The 27,067-nt window shown below is 35.1% G+C and overlaps 1 protein-coding gene and 3 pseudogenes across 5 annotated transcripts; 3 read left to right on the forward strand and 1 right to left on the reverse strand.

Annotated features, from left to right (window-relative positions):
• The first annotated feature begins 824 nt into the window (after window positions 1-824).
• Window positions 825-6,639, forward strand: LOC114188285 (dehydratase family). 2 transcript variants are annotated; one of them, XM_028076887.2, is made up of 14 exons: window positions 825-1,424; window positions 1,503-1,574; window positions 2,036-2,083; window positions 2,496-2,650; window positions 2,719-2,913; window positions 2,994-3,105; window positions 3,253-3,322; window positions 3,419-3,477; window positions 3,568-3,691; window positions 3,795-3,865; window positions 4,408-4,509; window positions 4,797-4,877; window positions 5,702-5,860; window positions 6,292-6,639. In XM_028076887.2, exons 1-14 carry the CDS (start codon window positions 918-920, stop codon window positions 6,340-6,342), a joined length of 1,806 nt encoding a protein of 601 aa, XP_027932688.1. In that variant the 5' UTR covers window positions 825-917; the 3' UTR covers window positions 6,343-6,639. The 2 variants fall into 2 exon arrangements, with proteins under 2 accessions (XP_027932688.1, XP_085531323.1); XM_085675197.1 differs by having other exon boundaries at window positions 1,307-1,424; window positions 1,510-1,574.
• A 1,378-nt stretch (window positions 6,640-8,017) lies between these two features.
• On the forward strand, window positions 8,018-9,542 carry LOC114186774 (putative aspartic proteinase GIP2 pseudogene; annotated as a pseudogene). The gene has a single exon (XR_014995545.1). The product of XR_014995545.1 is annotated as a putative aspartic proteinase GIP2 pseudogene (transcript).
• Window positions 9,543-13,891: 4,349 nt separating this feature from the next.
• LOC114186955 (putative aspartic proteinase GIP2 pseudogene) lies at window positions 13,892-15,439 on the forward strand (annotated as a pseudogene). The gene has a single exon (XR_014995655.1). The product of XR_014995655.1 is annotated as a putative aspartic proteinase GIP2 pseudogene (transcript).
• Window positions 15,440-25,116: 9,677 nt separating this feature from the next.
• On the reverse strand, window positions 25,117-26,811 carry LOC114188096 (putative aspartic proteinase GIP2 pseudogene; annotated as a pseudogene). Its single transcript, XR_014995898.1, has one exon. The product of XR_014995898.1 is annotated as a putative aspartic proteinase GIP2 pseudogene (transcript).
• Between the last annotated feature and the right edge of the window lie 256 nt (window positions 26,812-27,067).

A 27,067-nucleotide genomic window follows, 5' to 3' on the forward strand; every position in this document is an offset into this window, starting at 1 on the left:
ATTACACTTATCTTAACAAAAGCCCAAAATAAAAAACGTTGCACATTCATTCGCTTCTTCATCTTCATGGTGTTGCACCTCCCTGCATAGGTACGTCTCTCTGCACCTACCCGTTTCTTCATCAGTTACTAATTTAATTTTAGGAGCTTTTTCCATCCCCTGATCTTTTCCTAAGATCCTATTGAGTACAATTAATTTAGGCTTTTTTTTAAGTGTTTTTTTTTTCAAATTTACTAATAAGTAAAATATTTATTTACTTTTTATTGATATAAGTAAGTTATGTCTCTATACCATAATTTTATTGTAAAGAAATTGTGTCAGGATAATATAACTTTAATATAAAATATTTTCAAGTTAAAAATTATGTAAATGTAACACAATTTTAATAGAAATGACACGTCTTAATTTAAAATATTATGGATGCGAGTTAAGCTTTTCAGTATTTTTTCACAAGAAATTGTACCCTTAGCTTTATTTATTTGAAAATTATCTATTTTAATGATTTTTTCCTTAAATTACATGATTTCCAACAAAAAACAGTTATGTACAGCTAATAATAGGAAATCATAGTAAAACATAGAAAACTTACTGTTTTAATACATTATTAATTATATTTGATTAAGAATTAATTACAAAATTCATATGTAAAATCATTATTGCCATACTTTTCCGTTAAAAAAATTCTTTAAATTTTAGACGAATAAAAATAATACAGTTTGTTTATTAAAAACTTACTGATATATCCACATTTTACAGAGAACATATTTTATCCTAAAAGTAAGCGCACGTGACCTTAAAAAAAGTAGGAGTGCAAGGAATTAACTCATGAGAGCCTCTGTAATCCCTTCCCCTAAACCTTTTCAAGTGTTTTGCCCTGCGCCTCTCTCACTCTCTCACTCTCTCAGCCACACTTCAGGATGCAGTCCACACTCTTCTCTCCAACTTACACCGTTATCCCCACTCCGCCGCAATCTCTCAGATCCCATTCTCGTTCATGTTCTCTGTCCGTCCGAGCTTCCGTCGCGGTGGACACCGCCACTGAAGCGGTCAAGTTGAACAAGTACAGTTCCCGAATCACGGAGCCGAAGTCGCAGGGAGCGTCTCAGGCCGTGCTCTATGGCGTAGGACTCTCCGAGGAGGACATGGCGAAGCCGCAGGTCGGCGTCTCCTCGGTCTGGTACGAGGGAAACACTTGTAACATGCATCTCCTCCTCCTCTCCGAAGCCGTCCGCGAAGGCGTGGCCGCCGCTGGCATGGTTCCCTTCCGCTTCAACACCATCGGCGTTAGCGACGCCATATCCATGGGTACCAGAGGTATGTGCTACAGCTTGCAGTCCAGGGACCTTATTGCCGATAGCATTGAAACCGTTATGGCTGCGCAGTGGTACGACGCTAACATTTCCATCCCCGGCTGTGACAAAAATGTAAGACCTGCGCCGCGTTTGCGCTCCACGTGTTTGATGTTATGTCTGTGTGTGCACATGTATCTTACGCTTTTACAGATGCCAGGTACTATCATTGCCATGGGCAGGCTCAACAGACCTAGTATCATGGTTTATGGCGGGACTATAAAGGTAAAGCCGCTTAAATTGTAGCCATTGTCTTGAATTTGGCCATTTTTTTAATTAATAATTTCCTCTGGGCTGAATATGCTATTGTTACATGTGTATCATTTTTGCTGTTGTTCTGTTATTGTAGGTTGCTTACTTTTTATTTATTTTTATTGCGAGCGGTATTTTTCTTTCAGAAAATGTAAAATGGTATACATCAAATGGTGTTGAAGGAGGTGGAAAGAACAGTAAGGAATAAATAATAAAAGACACAAGGGAATAGATGAGATGAGTTATGTCTTCATAAAATAAGAAAGAGATAGGAAGAAAATGATGTGAAAAAGGAGATGAAAGAGAAAGTGGTGTGGGAATATTCATCCCCTTCTCCCTTTATACATGGTTTTTCATCTTCAGGTGTAGAGGAATATTCAGGTGCTGTTCTTCATCATCGTTCTATTTTTGATTATTGTTATTTTTTGTTTCAGCCTGGCCATTTTCAGGGCAATACGTTTGACATAGTGTCTGCCTTTCAGGTAAGAAAACTTTTTCTTTTTAATTTCATCTCATCTCTTAATTGTTTGTGGTTAATTGATTTCTCCTCCTTTTATTTTGCACTCCTTTTAAACAAAGGAAAACTCTGCCGAGCTAAAGTTTTATATTAGAAAAGGAAAACCAGTATGACAGAGTGCAATAATCCCTCTTTGGTGAACTGAAAAGTAGGAAAAAAATGAATATAAAGCTTAAAAGAGCTCTGTGTTATTCATAGTCTTCATTCTGTTGTAGAGTCTTCTTTTTAAATGACGAAAAACTTGCCACTGTTAATGTTGGAAACACTATACTCTAATATATAAATTTGTTTTCCCTGAACATCAAAGTTGAATGTGTACTGTTGAGCTAAGGCAACTTTAGTTAATAATGTTCCATGAATTTCTGGTTTGCCTTTAGTGCTATGGAGAATTTGTGAGTGGATCAATTAGTGATGATCAAAGGCAAAATGTTATTCGCAATTCTTGCCCTGGTGCTGGGGCCTGTGGTGGCATGTATACAGCTAATACCATGGCTTCTGCAATAGAAGCTATGGGAATGTCTCTTCCCTATAGGTAAGTTTTGTGTAAGTTTTCTCTCCTGTTTTCTTTTAGAATGTGCTTACCTTTATTTGTTTCTGCAGCTCATCTACTCCAGCTGAGGATCCACTAAAGTTGGATGAGTGTCGGTTAGCTGGGAAATATCTACTTGAGTTACTGAAGATGGACTTGAAGCCCCGAGATATCATCACTCGTAAATCACTACGTAATGCAATGGTTGTAGTTATGGCACTTGGTGGATCTACTAATGCTGTGCTACATTTTATTGCTATAGCCAAGTGAGTGAAGTTTGATGCCAGAGATCCTATTGTTATACAATAATACTGGGAGGAAACCTCAAGTGTAATAATTTTGGCAGGTCTGTTGGCATTGATTTGACTCTTGATGATTTTCAGAAGGTTAGCGACGAGGTTCCTTTTATTGCAGATCTTAAGCCTAGTGGGAAATACGTCATGGAAGATCTTCACAAGGTATGCAATTGATGCTTTTGTTAAATAATTGAACATTGCTTCTCTTATCAATTTGTCGCAGTCATTTGCTTCTCATATGATGTATATGCACTTTTGTCGTCATTATGCTTGCTTAAAATTCTTTTTATTTTGACTTCTCTTTGGTAGATTGGAGGAACCCCTGCAGTTATCCGCTACCTTCTTGAGCAAGGTCTTTTAGATGGTGACTGTTTAACTGGTATGTTTACGTGCCTTCGTGTTTTGTCTGTTGAGAACAGAAGGTTAATTTCCAGAAGATACACTTATCTCTAACGTACTTATACCTCTTCTCTAGTCACTGGAAAGACCCTTGCTGAAAATGCAGAACTTGTCCCTCCTTTGTCCAAAGGGCAGGTACGAGTATGACATATCTGTTGAGCTGTATCTTTTTCTAATAAATTGATCTCTTCACAAATTACAATTTTTCTGTGATGCATGATTCAGGAAATAATAAGGCCGCTAGAAAATCCCATCAAGAAGACGGGTCACATTCAAATATTATATGGAAACGTTGCACCACAGGGTTCTGTCGCTAAAATTACTGGAAAAGAAGGACTTTACTTTTCTGGTGAAATTTCATGCCCTGTTTTCTTTAATTTCTCGAAGATTTTATTTGCAAATTATATCTTCCCATATCACATTTTTTTATTAGTACAAGTACTATTCAACAGGTCCTGCACTTGTGTTTGAAGGAGAGGAGGCGATGATTGCTGCTATTTCAGAGGATCCTTCGAGTTTTAAGGTTTTCTTTTCCTGTTTCACCTAAAACTCAGCATATAAGGACAATTCTAGCTGTAGGGCTGTCAAGATACTCAAAGCGGTTTGAATGAAGTATCAGGAATTGCAATATCCAAAAGTTTTACTATTTCACGTGTGCTTGTCAACCTTTGGTATTGGATCGAAAATTTCACATTAATTTGTTTTACAAGATTCCTTTTGAGAAAAAACAATTTTTTTTTTGAAAAAGTAACTATTGAAGAGAAATAGTATTTTTCAACGTTTTTCTTAATTGTATATGTTTTTTGCTGAGCAGCAACAAGGACTAGGTTTGTTCTTCTATTTTAACTGTTAATCTCAGTGATTTACCTTTGTTCTGATTCTGGTGCTTGTTGCACCACATCCTTCTTTGGAACTATACAGATCACCAATTCGGTTGAAATGGTTGCTATGTATTTCACAATTTTATTGCACTATTTGTTTGGTTTGACGTTGATATAACCACAATAGGTGACCGGTAAAACGTAAAATTGGACATAAGCTTTCGTGTGTTTCTATTTTTTTCAGGGTAAAGTGGTTATAATCAGGGGAGAGGGACCCAAGGGTGGTCCAGGCATGCCTGAGATGTTAACACCAACAAGTGCAATAATGGGTGCGGGGCTTGGAAAGGTTTGTCTTTCATCTTTTTTTATTTTATTTACTTAGTTTGTAATAGTGTCCATTATCACTATCGAATTTGTTAACTCACATGTCGAGTTCCATCTTCATTAATACAAACTCAATTGACTTGAGTGCTTAATTTAAAATTTCTATTTAGCCAAACACGTGTACAGAGATTTTCCGGTCATTATTATTTTAGTAGAAACTGAAATGACTTATTTCAAGCATTATGAATGATGATAATGAACCTATGCTGGACTGACATTTCTTAAGCATATTGTCTTTTAATATTGCAGGAAGTTGCATTATTGACTGATGGAAGATTTTCAGGAGGTTCACATGGATTTGTGGTTGGCCATATATGCCCTGAAGCACAGGTTAATTGAATATTTTTTATAATCAGATGCATTGTGTGTGAAATGTTTTATCTGAAGTTGTTAGCCCAAATGCTTGACATAATTAGTCCCTACACTTAATTATTAGTAAAGGAATGTTTACCACCGGTAATAATTTGTGTGTATGCTAAAATCTTTGTTAACTTTGTTCAGCTCATAAAGAACCACCCTGGTTTGGTTAGTCTCTCATAACCGTGATTGGCAAAAGTGTATGTTCTTGAGATTCTTAGCAGTAGTGTTAAGATTGTAAACAAAATATCAAATTATTAAGGGAAATTGTGAGGAAACTGACGACACTGGAGTGAGAAAGAAATATTTCTAAGCAATGCCAACGATAGTATATTCTGCAGTGCTCTATTTTCAAGGGACCAGAGAAGTGGCTTTGGCAATCTTTTGAAGTGATTATTCACACTTTTGCAATTCATTCAGGGGATGCAATTGTAGTGTGTTTGTGTACTTAGAAAAAAATTATACTTCTAAAACCATCTAGGCCTGCCTTTTGGTATCAAACTTTGTTCTTTGCAAACTCAGTTTAATTCCAATATTCAAGCTATTTAGTTGTATTGGGTGTAATAGTAGTATGTCCGATTTTAAATGTCGAAGAATAAATTGTAATGCTTTACTGTAATTATGTGCAATTATAATTCTGATGTTTTAATTAGGACTACAAAGGTAGAATGCTTTAGAAACCTACGTAAGACTACAAACATATTTTTTTTTTCAGTTATTTTCTCTTAATAAAGAAATTCTTGAAATTGTTCTTTTAGTGAACGATAATAATTTTACTAGCTTTATTAATTTTATAGGAAGGTGGTCCTATTGGCCTGATTAAAAATGGAGACATAATCAACGTTGACGTCCAAAACAGGAGAATTGATGTTTTGGTATCAGATGAGGAAATGGAGGCACGCAGGAAAAAGTGGACTGCTCCTCCATATAAAGCTAACCAAGGAGCACTGTATAAGGTATGTGGCTTGAAACGCTTGGAAGGAAAAAAAACTAGCAATAACTTTATGCGGGTCTCGATACATTTCAATCCATATCTCGATACGTTACTCTCTGGTCCTCTTATTTTCAGCTGTTACAATCTATTTTTCTTGGTTGTGGGTACATTTATCCTAAGTCAGATTTTCTAAGCTTGTGTCGCGGTCAAACACTTAAATTAACAATAAATCTAAGAACCTTCAAAGGACTAAAGAATAACAACTGAGAAATATTGGGATAGGAAATTGCATTTCTTTTCCTTTTTTAATTAGATGATAAAAAGTGTATTTGTTGTTTTGCTCTAGATAAATTTAAATATGCACATCGGCACATTTTATACAATTATCTACACATTTGTCAGTATTTTTTTCTTTCCAGTGTTTTTAATCCTATATTGTTTGTTCTGTCCCAGTATATTAAAAATGTGAAATCTGCTTCTAGCGGATGCGTGACGGATGAGTAGAAAGACATATTTCCAGAGCAAAAGCTGATTGTGTATGCCTTGATAGGGTTTTAACGAGGTATTACAATTTTGGCTTACACGGTGCATGTACATGTTGCCCGATGTGTCTTTTGGATTTTTGTTTTTATTTGGCTATTATTATAAACTTGAATGGCACCACCGATCTCATATATTTGTTTTCTTTTCTTCAGTTATTAAATTTTATATCAGTTAGAAGTGAAATTTTGTATCTTAAGCTTCCAGAACAGATTGGGTAAAGTTGAATTGGCAGTTGATTAATTAGATTTTCTAGAGCTACCCTCTTCTTTATAGCCTTCCGACATTGGAACTGTTATTTTTAAATGATAGAAAATAGGAGTTTCATTGCATTGGCAACTACAAATGAGGTTTCAAAGTGCCATAACAGCTACGATGTGAAGCTTGATTAAATCAATGAAAATGTTGAGAGTTTATGCCATTGTATCTGCAAGCTCGGTTGAAGGTGGCTGCCAAGTCCTAAGCGGGGTAGGGCACAAGTCCAGTGGGTATTTTTCAGTAGCTTTGTTTCTGTGAAAAAAAAAAGAAGCTGTTGAAATAGAATGAATTAGTGGCTATATTATATTGAGAGAACTTTTTTAGTCAATTTACCCTCAAACTGCAGTTTCGAATGGATTTCGATTGTTTCAAATTAATTAGAGGATCTGTTCAATAAATTTTAACCATTTATTAAGCTCAAGTTCACGGCTTTGAAGAAAATATGTGTTTAATAAATTTATCATGGCACATTGTAGAAGTAGAGGACAAAATGTTAACGTTCGAAAATCAAGATATTAATATCTTTTCATTTTTATAACTGTGAAAAATGTTTGACCTAGTAAAAGATTTCTGCATATTTCTCTTGAGAAAAAATATAAACAAATTATAATGAGATTTGTCATTCCATCATAAACAATCATGCATTGAGTTTGATTGGATGATTTTATTTGTATATATAATATCAGCGTACTCTTATTTTGATTTTTTTATATATATATATATATATATATATATATATTTTGAAGTTTTGCATGATTTTTTATTTTTTTAATTTGCGTAGCGCCTGATTTTAAGAAATGAATAATGTTAACTACCCATACTTGCTTTCTTAAAGAGTAAATGTCTAATTTTCTTAAATATAAGACAAACTTTTCAACCTATGGTTTCTTTTTTGACTTCGCTGAGATTACCAACGTAAATTTCTTCGTTTGTGTTTAACTATTTTCAGAAAAATTATGTCACTGACGTTTTTGTTTTAACAGATATGATTTACTTTCTTCCTAATCAAATCATTTACTGCCCTAAACTTTAATTGTTTGCAAGAGAGACAGAACAACATCATTTGTTAAGTACAAATTACATGATAGTAATCGATATTATAAAAATTTATAGATGAAAATGAATCTCTTACTATTATAAGAAATTTGCCGAAACAAGTGAAATTTATTTATAGTTCTAAAAAATAAACCGTATTTTAATTAAGAACCCAAGTTTACCCTTGTCCCTTTCAGAGTACCGCCAATATATGCCAGCTGTGTTCAAGTCGTATCCAAAATAGAGTCTGCGTTTCATGGCCATAATTTTTGACCAAACACCGATCATAAATATCATTACTACCACAACTCCTCGATGTGATATACTCAGCGTCGTTCTTCCTATAAAAGGGAAGCTTAGCATTCTGTATTATACACATCGACACCATCCATTAGCAATGTCTTCCTCTTTTGCCATCCATTTCTTCCTAATCTCAATATCCCTTTTCTCAGTTTGTTCCTTATCTGCATCTCATGCTCCCAACACCAAACCACGCCCCTTTCTCCTTCCCATTAAGAAAGACCCTGCAACTAATCTCTTCTACACTTCAGTTGGCGTAGGAACTCCCAGGCACAACTTTGATCTAACCATTGATCTTGCCGGAGAAAACCTATGGTATGACTGTAACACTCACTACAACTCTTCTTCCTACCGCCCTGTACCCTGTGGCTCAAAGCAATGCCCCGACGTTGGATGTGTTGGCTGCAATGGCCCCTTCAAACCAGGTTGCACAAACAACACGTGTCCTGCTAACACAATCAACCCACTAGCAAAATTCATTTTCGGTGGTGGCTTAGCTGAGGATTTCATATACCTGGTTCAACAGAAAGTTTCTGGCTTGCTTTCTAGCTGTATTGACACCGATGGATTCCCATCCTTCACCAATGACGAGTCACCTCTAAATGGCTTACCCAAAAACAGCAGAGGAATTATTGGCCTTTCAAGGTCAAACCTTACATTACCAATTCAGCTTGCATCCGCTTATAAGCTTCCTTCCAAGTTTTCTCTCTGTTTACCCTCTTTAAATCACCAAGGTTTCACCAACTTGCTTGTTGGAGCTGGGGAATATCCTCTGGGAATATCCAAATTTCTCCAAACCACCCCTCTAATTGTCAACCCCATTTCCACAGGTCCTGTATCTGTGGAAGGTGTTGCTTCCAAGGAATACTTCATTGACGTCAAAGCAGTTAAGATTGACGGCCATGTTGTGAACCTAAAGCCTTCCCTTTTGTCTATTGACAACAAGGGAAATGGCGGCACCAAGATCAGTACCATGAGTCCTTTCACTGAATTACAAACCACTGTCTACAAGCCTTTCATTCGAGATTTCCTCAAGAAAGCCTCGGACAGAAGATTAAAGAAAGTTGCAGCAGTGGCACCATTTGAGGCATGTTTTGATTCAACCAGCATTGGTAATTCTGCAACAGGACTTGTTGTGCCAACTATTGATCTAGTGCTGCAAGGGGGAGTGCAGTGGAGTATTCATGGAGCCAATTCCATGGTTATGGCCAAGAAAAACGTTGCATGTCTGGCATTTGTTGACGGAGGGACAGAACCAAGAATGTCTTTTGTGAAAGCTTCAATTGTTATCGGTGGATATCAGTTGCAGGACAACTATGTGGTGTTTGACCTGGCTTCCTCCAAATTAAGCTTCAGTTCTTCGCTTTTGCTCCACAATGCCACGTGTTCTCACTCTTGAATATGAAGTGCTTCCCGCGTTGAACTTAGCCACGTTGAAGAATATGTAGTAGCTTCTATCTTTCAATGTTTCGAGGGTAATCGATGAATAAATGTTTTCGTTGTTGTAAATGAAACGCACCGTTGTGTTTCACGTGTGCCATTTATTTAATGATATGTGGTAACTTCTGTAATCTGTGCTCCGCATCTGTTACACTTCCTACCAGGGAAATATAGAACTTTCTAAATTATATAATGTATCTATCTATATATACATATATGGTTTACTATCTGTTTATAATAATTTTATCTCATTCTTCTTATTATAAAGAATGTCATCGTTTAAAATTGGAATTTAAATTTAATTTAAAATATTACTTTTATTTTATTTAGGACTTTCAATATACTGGTCTCATTCTTAAATCCTAAACTTCCAATATACTCTCCTCATGATTTTAGTATACTTTTCTCACGTTGAGATATTTAGCGTCAAAATATATTAATGAGTGATTTTTCTCAAGTTGAGGTACAGTGCGTCAAAGTATATTAACAAGTCATTTAACAGTGGATAAAATTATATATCTAAAAAATATAAATCTTGTTAAAATAGACTTTAACCAATAATTTTGATATAAAATTTAAATCTAATCCACAAAATTAATTTATTAGGTTTGTACTATTTTATTTATTATAAAATTATCTTCTTTAATTATTGTGAGACTTCCAACATTTTTTATTTCAAAAAATACATTTTGATATTACATGAGCTATTTTGAAAAACAATTTCAAAATGAAAACGGTAAAAAAAAAATTTAGTAAACAAAATTAAATCTTATTTTATTAATATTTTTTTTTCTGCAAAGAGTACTTTTTATTAGGTTGAAAACAAAAAGAAAACTAGAAATAGAAACACTGGGACTGAGTCATATGCATTTATTAAAAGAAAGAAAAAGAAAAAAAAAACTCAAACTCATTTATTATGTGAGTGAGTCTCTAGATTTTGTATTTTTTCATGTAATTAATATGAAGAGTCCACAAACTTTTTAGACTTTTGATCTTTGTATTTTATAAAACCTGTAAATCTGGTTTTTATTTTTTTAATTTTAGTTTCTTAATTTTAATTTATCTGTAATTGGATCGTTATTTTTTTCTCTAAGTTTTTCTAATTTGATTTTTAATTTTAATGGTTTGAAGAAAATCATACTGAATAGCTTATTCTGTAAAAATTTACCATAATTATACTTCATTTTTTATAATTGACTATATGTTATTTATTTATTTTTCTATTATTGAATGAGGGACGTGATTATTAGATTACTTTATCCGACCCTATTAACTTATGTTATAAATTAAGAAATGTTATCATTCGACATATTTTTTAAGATGTGAAGATATCTAATTAAGGTGAAGTCAATTAAAATGACAGAAAAAAATTAGAAAATATAATAATTTTGAATATATAATTTATAACAATATATAAAGGGGATTTCCCTTTTTGTGTCCACATTTCAAAATACCCATTTTACCCTTTAAATATAATAATTTATTAAATTTTTAAAAGCTGACCGTTACTTTTACAAGATTTTTATAAAATCGGATGTCTTTGCTTCTTCTCTTCGTCTTTATTTATTAATGATTATTCTTTCATCTGTTATCATATATTTCACTTCATTTTTAATAAATATAATTTTAATTTATATATTAATTTAATAATATTACAATATTATCACCTACTAATATAATAACATATATATTTAAAAAATGCATAAACACAGGCGCGATAGCGCCTGTGTTTACGCTAGTATCAATAATGTAAAATCCTAGAAAATGGCGTTTTAAAAGTGATAGTGGTTTAAAAATAGTGAGACTCGATTATTTTAATTTTAAAAGGTTTTAGTATAGATATAATTGTTATAAACGAGTTTCATTATTTTAAAACACACAATCTCTCTAGAAATCACTTTTCTATAGTTCTCTGACTTCTCTAGAGGTTCTGTCTCTCTGGTCGTGTGATTGAAGAACCGAGACCGTAGTATTGATCCTCTCGGCGAGCTCTTCAAATTGGACCGATCAGTTTCTCCGTTCGCGTAAGTTGAGTTTCCGCTCTCTTTTTTTAGTCTTTTTCTGTTTTCTGTTGCATGTAAGCCCTTTTCCGCTTGCATGCGACGTTTTAATCATCAGTATGAGTATCTGCTGATCAGTGATCATAACGGTATGTCCTTATCGTTCTTGTGATGTTTCTATGTGTAGATAGAGCATCCTGTGGAGTTAGAGGTGTTGACGTTTATAAAGTTGTCTAAACAAGATAACAGGTAAGGGAAACTAACTGTTTTACTTGAATTTCATATAGAAATCATTTTGATGACTTTGAATTGCATGATTGATTGTTGTATGAGTGCTTGAATTGTGTAATTGAGTGTATGCTTGGATTGTGCTAGATTTCTTTACTGTTGCATGTGAGAACAAATTGGGAATCTGGTATTTTCGCCTAAGCGAGCAGCTCTCGCCTAAGCGAAAACACCAGAAACTCATCCCCAGTCTCTGCGCGAGATCTCACCTAGGCGAGCCAGTCTCGCTTGAGCGAGATTCACTTTCGTCTAAGTGAGACAGCTTAGCCTGAGCGAGAATTCGCCCAGAGTTTGGGTTGTTCTCTGTTTTGAGCCTCGCTCAGGCGAGAATGACTCGCCTAAGCGAGAGTGCCTTTTTGCCTAGGCGAGACCTTCTCGCTTGGGCAAGAACCCCTACAATTGAGTGTTATTTCTTTGTTTCTAATGGATGAAGCTATGTTTGAATGTTAAAATATGAACTTAGTTATGATATGCATGAATTGTTATGACTGATAATATATGTGGTGAAATTGCATGAAGTTGGAATATGAGAAGAAGTGGTTGAACTAGGATTTCAAGGGAAATTCTAAAAGGAAATTTTTAGTGTATGTAAGGACATAAGGACTCAGTTTTGGTTGGTATTCTGACGCTCCTAGTAACCATTAAGACTCATGTAGAGTATGATGGATTACGTCGGGGGGAGTAGCAGGAGGTCCTGGTCTATGGACCCGATCCGTCATAGATGTGATGGGACTTACCTTGGGAGTGGTTGGGTGATAACCCCTTGTGTCCAAACTCTGCAGAGTTTGGGAACCGTCACAGGTGCAAGCCACCAAGAGATCCGATGTCGCTTACATAATCCGGATATTGAGTTTAGAGTCATGTATATGTGTTGTGGTGGTCTATATGATTCTGGTGATAATGAGAAAGATTGCATGGTTTCTGTTTATAATTGAACTGCATGATTCCTTAATCAGATTAGCTTACCCTTGCTTTTTGTGTTCCTATCTTGTGTTGTATGTTTCCTTTTGCGATGATCACCTATTCGGTGGGAGCAGATGTGGTTGCAATGTCAAAGACACTTCTGGAGGATGAAGAGTCATTGTTTTAGTGTTGAAGAGGAGGTTTCCAGTGGGAGCTTTAGCAGTGGTCAGTAGTATAGAGTTTATTAGTTTAATTTAAGTGTATAAGTGATATATTTTTATAGTCATATCATTTATAAGACTGTATTAATATATTGTGTACACTGAATTATCTGTTTTGAAACTATGATGAAACTACTTATTTTGATTAATTTTAAGCTGCTGAAATTGGGATGTTACAAATAAAATTTAATAAATAGTCGATTAAAAATGCTCAAATCTATATATGATTTAATTTAATAAACTTTTATAAATGTCTACAAAAAATCTGAGTGTAATTAGCATTTCATAAATACCTATTAAATTTGAATTTCATTAGTATCTCTATACTCCTCAAGATCGTAAATAAAGCGGTGATCACTGGTGGTGACCAAACCGTTAAGAGCACCCAGTATTTCAAAACATTACATTTTTCCAAGATCCAATTTGGCCTATTTTGACTTTGACTTTGACAATAGTACTAACAAGTACTAAGGAATCCAATCTTTAGTCGGATATTTCTTCATAAAACTTCTTTACTTTTTTAGAATGGATTATTTTTAATAGTACATGAAAAAGAAAATTGTGAAAAATTAAACGCCTCACGTTATTTAAAATTAAGGTTACATTTATCTCATAATAATTTACGTTACAGAAAAGTATAAGCAAATCCAACGAATCTATAACTATTCTATTAGAATGTAATTGAGCTATAACATTTTTAAAAAATATGCATTCGAATTTAGTTAAAATATTAATTTCAGATTGAATCAGAAAAAAAAAATAGTTATTATTTGAAAAGAAAACTATTTATTATAATTTTTTTTAGTTAATTGAAATTTAAGACGAATTTAAGTTTACTCAAAAGTAAAATAATTGAAACATGTTAAAGATAATATTTTTACAAACAAAATGGAATGCACCATAACCCATAACCCATAATTTAAGAAACCAAAAGCGTGTATCTTTTTCCTCTTTCAGAGATACCACCAACGCCATGTGTAATCCGTATAACTTAGCCGTTCGTTTTTGACCAAAATGAAAACATGTGATATTTCTTATCCCATGCATCATTCTTCCTATAAAAGGAAAACTCATCATTCTGGATTACACACACCCACACCATTCATTATCACTGTCTTAGCAATGTCTTCCTCTTTCGCCATCCATTTCTTCCTAATCTCAATACCCCTTTTCTCAGTTTGTTCCTTATCTGCATCTCATGCTCCCAACACCAAACCACACCCCTTTCTCCTTCCCATTAAGAAAGACCCTGCAACTAATCTCTTCTACACTTCAGTTGGCGTAGGAACTCCCAGGCACAACTTTGATCTAACCATTGATCTTGCCGGAGAAAACCTATGGTATGACTGTAATACTCACTACAACTCTTCTTCCTACCGCCCTATAGCCTGTGGCTCAAAGCAATGCACCGACGTTGCATGTATTGGCTGCAATGGCCCCTTCAAACCAGGTTGCACAAACAACACATGTCCTGCTAACACAGCCAATCCATTAGCAAAATACCTTTTCGGTGGTGGTTTAGCCAAGGATTTCATATACCTTGTTCAACACAAACTTTCTGGCTTGCTTTCTAGCTGTGTTGACACCGATGGATACCCATCCTTCACCAATGACGAGTCACCTCTAAACGGCTTACCCAAAAACAGCAGAGGAATTATAGGCCTTTCAAAGTCGCACCTTGCATTACCAATTCAGCTTGCATCCGCTTATAAGCTTCCTTCCAGGTTTTCTCTCTGTTTACCCTCTTCAAACCACCAAGGTTTCACCAACTTGCTTCTCGGGGCTGGGGAATATCCTCTTGGAACATCCAAGTTTCTCCACACCACCCCTCTAATTGTTAACCCCATTTCCACTGGTCCTATTTCTGAGAAAGGTGTTGCCTCCAACGAATACTTCATTGACGTCAAAGCTGTTAAGATTGACGGCCATGTTGTGAACCTCAAGCCTTCCCTTTTGTCTATTGATAACAAGGGAAATGGCGGCACCAAGATCAGTACCATGAGTCCTTTCACTGAATTACAAACCTCTGTCTACAAGCCTTTCATTCGAGATTTCCTCAAGAAAGCGTCGGACAGAAGATTAAAGAAAGTTGTAGCAGTAGCACCATTTGAGGCATGTTTTGATTCAACCAGCATTGGTAATTCTGCAACAGGACTTGTTGTGCCAACTATTGATCTAGTGCTGCAAGGGGGAGTGCAGTGGAGTATTCATGGAGCCAATTCCATGGTTATGGCCAAGAAAAATGTTGCATGTCTGGCGTTTGTTGATGGAGGGACGGAGCCTCGAATGTCGGCTGTGAAAGCTTCGATTGTTATCGGTGGATATCAGTTGCAGGACAACCATTTGGTGTTTGATGTGGCTTCCTCTAAATTGAGCTTCAGTTCATCGCTTTTGCTCCACAATGCCACGTGCTCCCACTCTTGAATCACATGCACTTATGACAAGTTGAAGAACGTGTCATAGATTCTCGCTTTTTGATTTTGGGAAGAATAATATAACATTTGTTTGCTTTGTAGTTTGTAAACAGAAACATGCTGTGGTGTTTCCTATGTGCCATCTACTTGAAGCTGTAGAACTTTCTAAATTATGTAATATATTAAAATGTTTTATTTCGGTGTATGTCATGAATGATTTAAAGTTCATTAATAATAATTTTTTCTCACGTTTTAGTATTATAAGAAAATCGTATCGGCTCATTCTTTTGTTATCATTTCCGTTTTCCTCGTATTATTCTCTTAAAGTAAAAATAATACATTTATAATAATTGAAAGGGGTAAGAATAAGTTATTAGTTGCATCTTAAATATTACATCTCAAAATTTTTAAATAAATGATATTGCATATAAGAACTAAAAATATTTAAATTATATTTTTATTAATATTATATTTTTAACGGCAAATAGTAAAATATTATTGGTTAATTATTAGATGACTCGATAAGAATTCTTTTAAAAAAATATAGTCTAAGTCATACCACCTGATACTACTAAAAATTGTTATATTACACGAGATTTTTTTTACAAATTTATTAAAAAAATTTGGATGAATTTTTTTTTTAAAAATCTTAATTGATAGTGTCAGGTTTTACAGAGGGGGTTTCACTGGAGAGAACAACACCAATGAGATCTGAGCCTAATTACATAAGACACTGACACCACTATAAACCCAAAACCTTAAGACAATGGGTTTATGGGTCTTTATCCTTATATGGTGCTTTACTTTCTCAATTCTGGTCAATGTGGGACTTAAACTCACACTTGGATTCCTAAGTAATTCTTTCGTGGGTAATTATAAAATTATAAAATTTGTAAGTATTTTTTACAAAATTTATTGTGAAAAATATTTTGCAAAAAAGAATTGGTAGTAATTTTTGTTTTTTAACAAAATTTATAAATATTTTTTAAGAAAGTGTTTTAAAATAAAATCGACAGAAATATAATTTTTTTAGTATAGGTTGGTGTCATCTGGATCATGCCTCTGTTTCCATATAATAAATGACCATAAATGGGTACTATACTTTTGAGAATGAACAAAAGGTGAATAGAGAAATAAGTGTTTTGCGATTCCGACGACAAAATAATTTTGTGAAAAATATATTTTTGTTTCTTCTTGTTATGTCTTTTAACCACATTCACATCACTTATTTCTTCTTGTTCATGCATTCAGAGAGATTTATTGTCACTATTACACAACTTTTGTGAAAGTTACTCTTGAATTAAAGTCGTCACAAGTTAGAATAACTTTTTCATTGATCTGATCTGAAATCGTGCCAAACATTGACAACTTTCTCTAAAATTAATATCTACTGAATTTGTACCATATTCCCACGACTTCACTTTCGAAAATTAAAAGAAAAAAAATCAATTAAACCTACAATCATATTATAATACACAAAAAATTGTACTTTAATCGGACAATTCCATTCTTCTCATGAAATCCATAATATTTTTAAAAATTATACATTTTCACATTCAAATTACACCATTCCCGTAAAAAAAATAAAAATCTCTCTGTCTTCTCTTCTTTTTTATTTTTTGAATATAATGTTGTCCAAGTTTCTTTACAAGAAATCGCAAGTTCCATTAATCAGAAAGTTGGAATTTGGGTAGAATAGATGAAGAATGAAAAACCAAAACAATAATTGCCTGACCCATACGAAATTATTATGGCCAGCCCAAGTTGAGCATTGACACCATTGAGCCATCCTCTTTGACGAAGCACCACTAATTAATAACATGCTCATGTGTTTGCGTAAATGCAATGGGCCCTAGGCCTTGCTACAAAACAAGAACATACCATTTACTATCATTTAAATTTGGATTTTATGCAAAAGCAAAATCATATCTTCAAAACTGTTCTTCTTCAAAATGTCTTCACTTCATTCTTTTCTGCATTGCCCTTTTCTCAGTTTGTTGCTTATCATCTTTTTCACATGCACCAAACTCCAAACCACACCCCAATACAAACAAAAAACAAAAGTTCCAATGTTGAAAACGAGGGGGGCTTCTCCTGCACCCCAAAGCATTTCTTCTGTACCTCCAAATATTTTTTTATTTCCAATTTTGCCCAAGTTAAAAGTTAAATCAAGAAAGAGAAAAAACAGTAAAAAAATTCTTACCTGCACTGCACCCCTGCACACCCAACGAATCTCTGCATCCCCAAAGATTCTTTGACCTAAAAAACACACTTAAAAGATACACTCACACACACCACTGCACTCACTCACCAACACACTAAATCCACATTCAATATCAACACACTAAATCCACAATCAACACGCACATAAACAAAAGATTAGGATTAATAACACGTAAGAACCCTTCATTTAAAAATTTAAAAACTGCATAAAAAATTTCAGAAACGGAATACGTGATCCGTTTCAGAAATGTATGCAACGGATCCCAAAATCCGTTTGGAAAAAAAACATGAAACTTTATGAAACGAATTTTGGAATCCGTTTCATACTTTCCTGAAACGGATCACGAATTCCGTTTCTAAAAAAAAATTTAAAAATTTGTGAAATGGAATTCGTATTCCGTTTCAGAAAAGTATGAAACGGATTCCAAATTCCGTTTCATAAAAAAAAGACATGGAAACTTTATGAAACGAATTCTAGAATCTGTTTCATACTTTTTTGAAACGGATCTTGTTATCCGTTTCGTTATTTTTTGGCTTTTTTTTTACAAAACGGATTTCCACATCCGTTTCTTAAATTGTTTAGCTTTTTTTGTTCCAACCCTCTCTCCCGATCTCTCAACCCCTCTTTCCCCTACTTCCGCGACTGGAACTTTGATTTCTCCCCCCACCTCTTGCCCAAGGTCCCCTACCCTATCTTAAACCCTTTGTGTTACCACTACCGTCATCATTATCATCGTTCTTTTGAGAATTTCGGATTTCTGATTCTCCCTTGTTGACTCTTTTAATGTTTGGAATTCGTTGTCACCACCAACACCTCCGCGGGGCTGGAGCAGACGCTGCCGTGGATCTTTTACCACAAGGTCATAGGAGTCTCCAGCTTCCTCCTCTTCGTCGAAGGGAAGGCTGCGTCGCCTAATGTCACTAGGGTTTTATAGAGCATTCCTGTGAGCTAGCATTTTTTTTATTGTTATCCTAGGATTACTGTCATTTTTTTTTATCTCTGATTGGAATTTGAAACGTGTTTTTGGTTTTTTGAATCAGGGGGTGAAGGTTGTTCTGGCTTGTTTTTTTTTTTAGAAATTTTTTTTTCTTGTTTTTTATTTATTTTTATCTAAATCTAAAAGAATGCTTATTTGGGGACACAATGATGGGATTCAGAATATGTATATGATCAAATGCTTCTCTTGGAATTCGCTGAATTTGCATCTACATAACATAAATTTGTATTGTGAAAAAACATGTATGTGTAACTCAATTTAAACAATTTTAATTTTTGCAAACAGTAAATTCTTTGATTAAACATGTTAGTACACGTTCGCAAATATATATTAAGATTTTTTAGTAACCATTTGCATAAAAATAACTTAATTCATTAAATAATGGATAACTAATTAAATTTTGAATTAAATGGAACTTGATTATATAGGTTTGAGGGTAACCTACGAAGTCCCAAAGTAAAGGTCATTTAACTCACCAATTGCGCATGTCAAATATAAAAAAAATCTACATGAAATACTAAAGATGCAAGGCAGTTAAACAGGTGTACTAAAGATGCTCTAAACAACATAACATCCGATTAATGCAATGCTTTATTTTTTAGAAGAGGCAACAATACATCTTTTAGAAGCAACAATATTTCTTTATGATATTTTTATTATATTACTTTCATCACTTAATATTTCTCTCTCTCTCTTTGATGCCTTCAAATAACTATTTGAATTCAAGTTATAAATAGTTTTAAGAGTTTTTTTTCAAAATACAAATTATTTTAAGAAATAACTAAAAAAATATAACTTTGTATATGACGAGAAAGATATGAGTGTGCATTCGAATCATGAAGGTCTTGAATGGCATGGCTATGGTTGGCTCCTCCCACCTTAATGGCCTCTTCCTCACAGACACTTCACACCACTCACGATCTTCCAGTGAAATTTCACATACACTGCTTTCCCAGCCTTGTTGACCAGGGTATAAGTGTTAACTCCAAAACCATCCATATGCCTGTAATCTTGTGGAACACCTAAATCATCAACCTCGCAAGCGTAAGCCACAGTTCAACATGCAAAGGACAACACTCCACGACCCTGTGAAGCAAAAGCCTAGCATCCTCCTCATTAGCAAGCTTCGCAACGACCTTCCACAGCCTAACCGAATCAGGAATGTGCTCCAACCACACATCCCCGTTCTTGGGACACTCCTTGCACCCTTTTTGTATCAACTGCCTAGCTGCCTGAAGCTTCCCTGCCAACTCCTCCAACCTTGCGACAACAATCCAGCCTGGAGGGTGCTTCGGATTTGTCTGAGTGACCCTTTTGAGTAGCAACCTAGCCTTCTCAAATTCTCTGAGTAAGTTTGGTGGGTCTTCATGGAAAAGGGATCAGAGTCCCGTGTCTGTTTTTCATGGTCCTGTTTTGTGTAGTGGTAGCAGAGGTTCCATTAGTTCTACCTTTGAGAGAAGTATCATTCCCTTGGCGCGCTTCAGCTTGGTTGTTCTGTTCATGCCTTGTCTGCGAGGATGGTGTTTGATTCGATGGGGGAAAAGAATGTGGTGACGTGGGGCGCAATGATTGGTGGTTGTGGGATGCAGAGGGATGGAAATGGATCTCTCCACCTCGCAAGGCAACCAGCAACGCACCTGCAGCGTTCAACATCGTGCACCACCGTGAGCCACCACCGCGCCTAAAGACGACCATCGTTTGCAGAATGGAGCCACACTGCAACACATTCATGAGCAGCACCTTCGAACCACCACGGAGCTGTAGCAGCGAAACCTGCACCTGCGACGTTCAACGTTCAACGTTCAACCAACGCCAGAACCTTCATCAACAACGCACCTGTTCATCTGCACCGCAGCCACGCCGGAAACGATACCGCGCCACCACCCGTCAGTTAGCACACCTACAACGAAACCTTCAATGCGCCTCCATCAAGCCACCATGAACGAACCATTGATGAAAACGTTTATCAAACTTAAAAAAAAATGGAGGTTGAAATCCGTTTCATTAACATTTTTTGTTTTTAATAAAACGGATGTGAAAATCCGTTTCACATTTTTCCAAAACGGATTTCGACATCCGTTTCGTAAAAAAAGGAAAAAAAAAATAACGAAACGGATATTGTGGTCCGTTTCAGAAAAATGTGAAACGAATATCAACATCTGTTTCATTAAAAAACAAAAAAATTAATGAAACGGATGTCGAGATCCGTTTCATACTTTTCTAAAACGGATCTCGACATCCGTTTCACAGAAGAAAAAAAATTTACACGTATCTTAACAAACAACGTTCCAACATTCAAATCAAATTGCAAATATTCATTATGATTAAAATGGAAGCAGACTAACTTGGAAGAGAAGAGCACAACTTTCAAAAATAAAAATAATGAAACAGCGGGGTGCATAAAGATTGGACCAACTTCAAGGACAACTGGAAGCCAAGAGGACGAGCTTGAATAAGCATAGAGGCACAGGGACCACTGCCACCTTGAAGCACAAGAAGCATTGACACTGTGGAGAAAACAGAGAGAAGAAACGAATGTCAAAATATTTGGGGGTGCAAAGCTGTGTGCACAGATAAAAGCAAAAAAAAAATGAAAGCATGGTTGTTCGCAGTAAATATCATTTACTGCTTTCACCCGCCTACCAAGTAAAAATTAATTAGGGATAAAATGATAATTATTGGGGTACTGAAAAAGACTTGGGGGTGCAGGGAGAAGCCCCAAAACGAGGCTTCAAACCAAGCCCGTTAGTGGCTGGGCCTAATGTTGGTTAGACCCAAAGCAAATGCACTATGATTATTTAAGAAAAATATATTAAATTTTACCATTAGCTTTTCATCATTTAACAAATGCACTGGGGTATCGTCACTGTAGACAGTGTACATGGGTTAAAACACCCACGTAACTCCTTTGTGATAAAAAAAAAATGTGTTTTCTCAATTCTTTTATTGATTCAGTTACAACTTCCGAGTCTAGACCAATTCATATCTATTAGTTTTTGTACAATATAGTAAAAATATTTCGATCATTTTCTAAAAGTAAAAAAATATTATCCATGTGAGAAAGGTCATGGTGAAAATAATTCAAGTGTGAATCAAGAGTTTCATGTTAAATAGAAAAAACAAAATTAAATAGTATATAAAAATAAAGACCTATAACACGATTATTTTAAAATATTGAGATAAAAATAGTGTTGACCAATGTCATATATATATATATATATATATATATATATATATATATATATATATATATATTATTGGTTATAAATCTGTCCCATAATTCCCATTGAAAAATCTAGCATGAATCTCCACTTAAGCACACCCTATGCGAAAGCTTACACAGGAGAAAGCATCAACAAAGCAAAACTCCAATGTGTCTTCAAGAGGATTATTCATGAATACCTTTGATTTGGTTCAACTTCTGATTAATTCATTCATAAGCATTAAAACATCATTGCGTTGTCAAAACATCCATTTTGTTAATTAAACATCACACACAAAACTGCCAATAATTGCTACCGGACTTGGAAAAAAAGCCACTGTTGAAATACCAACTATAGTTAGTTAAGAAAGAACCAGGGTTGGGTGAGTTAGCATTTCCATGTAATAAAATGGAGGGTTGATAAGGAGTTGCAAGTGGTGAAGAGTAAAAATTCCTTTAAAGGAAAACAATTCCCTTTTTAGTTCAACACCAAAAACTCACGCAGCTACACAACAAACCAAATACACAACAAGGCACGTCCCATTTTCCACACATTTATCAGACCCTTGATTCTACAAATCTACATAACGTGTTAAAACAACAATGTTTGAAAATCAGCTTTCATTTATACCCAACCACATATATCGCTGTTCCTTTTACGTTTCTTTCTCTGTATCAATTGTAGATCTCTAATAAGTTTGGTAAATTATAACAATTTTTTTATCAAGTTAAAACTCATGCGAACCTGTCCAGATTTTTTTTTCTCTGGAAGCTCCCCGTCTGATTTTCATGTTATGTTTACCCAAAAAATGACAAAAAAAAAAAAACACTATGACCCGAGTTTGTTGCAAAACATATACGATAATGCGATGCGATGAAGCGATGAAGCAATAGAATTGGGACATTACCTAACACACCACGAAGTTCATTAAGTGGCGTGTGTAATGTAAAGTGAGTACACGAAAACGTGAAACCAAACTGTTCCGTACGATGATGCTTTTCTCGGTGACTCATTCCCTATTTTCCACACCCTTATCAACAACGCCTTGTCCCATTCATCGCTATCCCTTATCAACGTGTCAAAAAACTACAATTCTATTCTATCATATCCATTTCCCTATTTTCCTCGCTATTTCACACCTCTCCATTACTTTACTCTTTTATTTCTTTAACTTTATACTCACACACCCAATCATATTTGGCAACATCTACTTCGTACAATTAGCATATCTTACAAGATAACGTTGCAGTAATTTGTACTGAACTTCCATTTCTATACGTGTCGACACAAGGTGGTATTAAAATCACAAGAATCTCGCATGGTACACATCCAAACCCTCACTGTAGAAAACCTTCAAAAGAATCATTCACCAGTTTCATAAGTTTCAGGGAAATTATCTTTTGACAAACAAAATTTTGACAAAGTTAACAAAGTTTCTAAAAGTAGAATTAAAGTTGATTAATTTTTTATTTTTTAATTAAAATAAAATAATTAAATAATAGTTTTTTACCTAAATAGGAAAGTTTGTCAAAACTTTGTTAAAAATACTTTGTTAACATATCATAACTCTAAGTTTTAATACTCTTTCTGATTTTTTATGTATAATTCTTTTTTCTAGTGTGACCAACAGAAATGGAATATGCTAGGATATAACTAGCACCACAAATTGTCTGCTGAACCTATAGTTATAGCAGAAATAGTAAATAATGAATATGGATAACGGAGTATCAATCCTTGTACATATATATATATATATATATATATATATATATATATATATATATATATATATATATAATAAAATATTAAGACTATATTTTAATATCACCTTTGGATATTTTGATGTTATGTTAAATCAATTTAATAATAAAAGTATAATTTTATTTAGCTTTTAAATTAAAAAATTACATTTATGAAACAATGAAAATGTAGAAATAATTTTTTTTGTTCTTATGCATAACATAATATTTAAATTGTGTTAATATATGATATTCTTTTTTTTAGGCGTGTTTACAGTTTCTTCAACTTTTATACATTAAAATTTTTGTATATTTTTGTTATTATTTTTCATAAATATGTTTCATTGATCATTTAAACTAAGAAAAATAAACTAGAGCATCTCCAAGTAAAAAGAAAAAATATTCTTTTGGTATCTTTTTGTGAATCGAATTTGGTGACTTAAAGTAGTAAAAACTCTATCCTCTTTTTTCTCTATTAAGAACTCGTTTGAAGTTCTTCATCAACTTCATCCTTCCCTTTCTCTTTCTCACCTGTCCAATCACCTTCACTTTCACTGTTTCTCACACTTCTAGGTGAAAAACAGTTCTTGGATTGTGAAATTTTTTCTTAATGAACCCAATAAAAAAAAAAATCTTATATTCCAAGTTATGGAAAAAAATAATGGACTTATTTTTTAAAAATGGTAACTGTATATATCTATATCTTATATATTTTTCTTAATGAAGATGTCTTCGCAGAAATAACCCAAGATTGAAATCTTAAATATAAATAAATTAATTGAAAATAATAAATTTTAATGCGTTTATACCATATATTTACATACTTTTTTTAATTTGTATAACTAATAAACGTAAATTAAAGAAATAATTTCAAACTTTTTAAAATATAATAACATATTTATCTATATTATATTATATATATAAAGTCTGTTTGTCGTTAAATAAATAAACATATGTTAGATTTATAGATTCGATTTTCATAAAAAGTATTAAACAAATTAGTAAATATACATAAAAAACATTATACCCTTTTATTTAAGTAGAATTCTATAATTGATTTATTAAATTTATATAGACGTAGAACAGATATGGAAACGGGAATTAAAATTACTAACCACGGATACCCTATCCATATGTACCTGTGTTAGCTTCTACTGCCACTGCCAGTGCAAACGTCGGCAAACTTTTGTTTCATTTCGACTTTATTCAAAAATAGAATTACTAGATGCAAGAATGAATCAAATTCTGTAATTATATCTAAACTTAACTTAAGTCTACATTAAAATAATTTAAAAACTGGACAATGAAGCTTAAAATGCACAAAAGTCTATGCCACGGATTATGTAGCAGAGTGGCTGTACTTTGTAGACCTGCTCCCTTAAGATTATTTGAATTGACTGTGAAAAATCAGAGAAAAATGGTTCCAGAAGCTTAATGTGGTGGGAAAGGGAGAAAATAAAACGTTGAGTGTGCAATTGTAGCAGTGCTGAAGACGGCATCTTGAAGGAATAAAAGGATATTCTATTCTGTGCGCCACATCTTTTTTTGTTTTTCAGCTTACTTGGGAGAACAAAACTGTGTGCTATGAGCTGTTTTTGTATCTTTACTTTGCCTTATATATCGGATATGCTTTTCGCACTATCAACATTCCACAATTAAAAATGCTTTTCTTATCAATCAAACACGTTAATTCAAAATCAGCACAGTCAACCAACCATATGCTGGAGAAGAAGTATTTCAATTTAAAATATAAGAAACATATAACCAAAAATGCCATCGCCATACATAGGCACATAAGCAGTGTATACACATACCGCAGGGGAGTAAAAGGAAAAGGGTTATTACAGAACCTGTTAAACTCCTCAAAACTCATCTTAATCTAAGAAAACTATAACGTATGGATAATAAACTATTATCACAACAACTATGGTTAAACTGAAATCGGTTGTGCAGAAGATCCAGATTTGAAATCAGAGCAACTCGCGTGCTTCGTCAGGAGCGAAGGACTAAATCCCACCATTGAAGTATCGAAATCAAACTGAACCAACACATCTTCCAATTGGTACCCTCCAATCACAATGGGATTTCTAGGGTTCTCGCCTCCATCCACAAACCCTAGGCACATAACATCCTCGCTCACCTGCACCATCGAGTTTCTCCCGTATATACTCCACTTAACCATCTCGCTCTGCAACACCAGATCGATGACCGGCACGTTGGGTCCCACTTGGGAGCTTCCAACGCCGTGGGACGAAAAACAGAGTCCAAAGGGGGAAACGGGACTCACTCTGGTCATGTTCAAAACCGAAGCAGCTTTCAAATACGCGCTCTCGAAATTAGCGTAGATTGAGGTCTGGAGCGTGGTGTAGGGCACCACCGTGCTCAGCTGAGCCCCCCCACCCAACGGAGCGTCGAAAGAAACCTTCTTTCCGTTGATTTTGACGGAATTAACGTTGATGGAAGGGTGGTTCTGGTCTGGGTTGGTGAGCAGAGGGGTAAAGGTGAGAGATCTGAGGATTTCGGAGCCCTGGGCCATGTTCCCAAATTGAAGAACCCCAGAAGACGGGGAGAGGCAGAGACTGATTTTTCTCTGGGTTCCGAGGGAGTGAAAAACCTGAGACGAGAAAGAGGTGCGAGATCTGTCGAGACCCACCATGCCTTTAGCCCCGGTGGCCAAACCGTTGAGGAGAAGGGTGGGTGCGCAGGTGAAGAGAAGCTGCTGAGAGGGTTCAAAGAGGTCTTCCACAAGCTCTCCCTCGCCGACCCTTTTCCCAGTGATGGTGTTCTCGGCAGGAATCTGACACGCCTGGTCTTGATCCACAGGGTTAGCGAGGCTGGAGAGCCACCTGTGGGTCTCGATTTCAGGACCTTTGGCAGTGAGGCAGCGAACTGAGCGGTGGAAGATGGTGGCGAGAGATGCAGATGGGGCGGCCCGGGAAGCACAATCAACCCAGAGGGAGGAGCCACCGAGATCAAGCACAAAATTTGCCGCCTCAACAGGGGTGCCATAAGAAAGGGTGGTTAAGTACTGGTGCGTGGAGTGGTCTTTGGTAACGGGGAGGGTGAGAGAAGACTTGTAGGCAGAAGAGGGAGCAGAGAGAAGGCAGAGAAGGGTGAGAGAGAGCGGGAGAAGGAGGGAAGAGGAAGCCATGGCAGAGAGAGAGAGAGAGGTGAGAGTTGAGAGTGAGAGCAGTTGGTAGTTGAAAAATAGGTTTGAGAGTATCGGTGTTGAGTCGCCGCGGCTTGTTGAAATATAGTTGTTGTTGTTGTTGTTGGGTTTGGGGTTTGGGTTGTGTTTGGGTGGGATAAGAGAAGGGTGGGAATTAAAAAAGGAAGAAAAGAATAGTGGTGTGTGAACTTTTTTGGTAGTAGCTGACTAGATGACACACCTCGTGCTTATCTTCACTTCTTCTCTCTCTTAATAAACAAACGTAATAGGCATGTGAGACTGATGACTCACTCCTCCTTATAATGCCAAAGAACATCCATCTCTTTAGGTAAGAAAAAGACAAACCAATTTCATTCGCCAAAACTCCGATCGTTTATCCTTTCCATCACACAATGTGGCTACGCGTTTCACCCTTCTACGTCAATTATTAATGCTAACAAAAAATAATATCCACATTTACAATAATGTCCCTTCGGGGGTCCAGGGGCCAGGCGCCACCAC

The sequence above is a fragment of the Vigna unguiculata genome, chromosome 6, assembly GCF_037176805.1.
Source record: "Vigna unguiculata cultivar grain cowpea cultivar isolate G323 ecotype 2 chromosome 6, ASM3717680v1, whole genome shotgun sequence".
Classification (NCBI taxonomy): domain Eukaryota; kingdom Viridiplantae; phylum Streptophyta; class Magnoliopsida; order Fabales; family Fabaceae; genus Vigna; species Vigna unguiculata.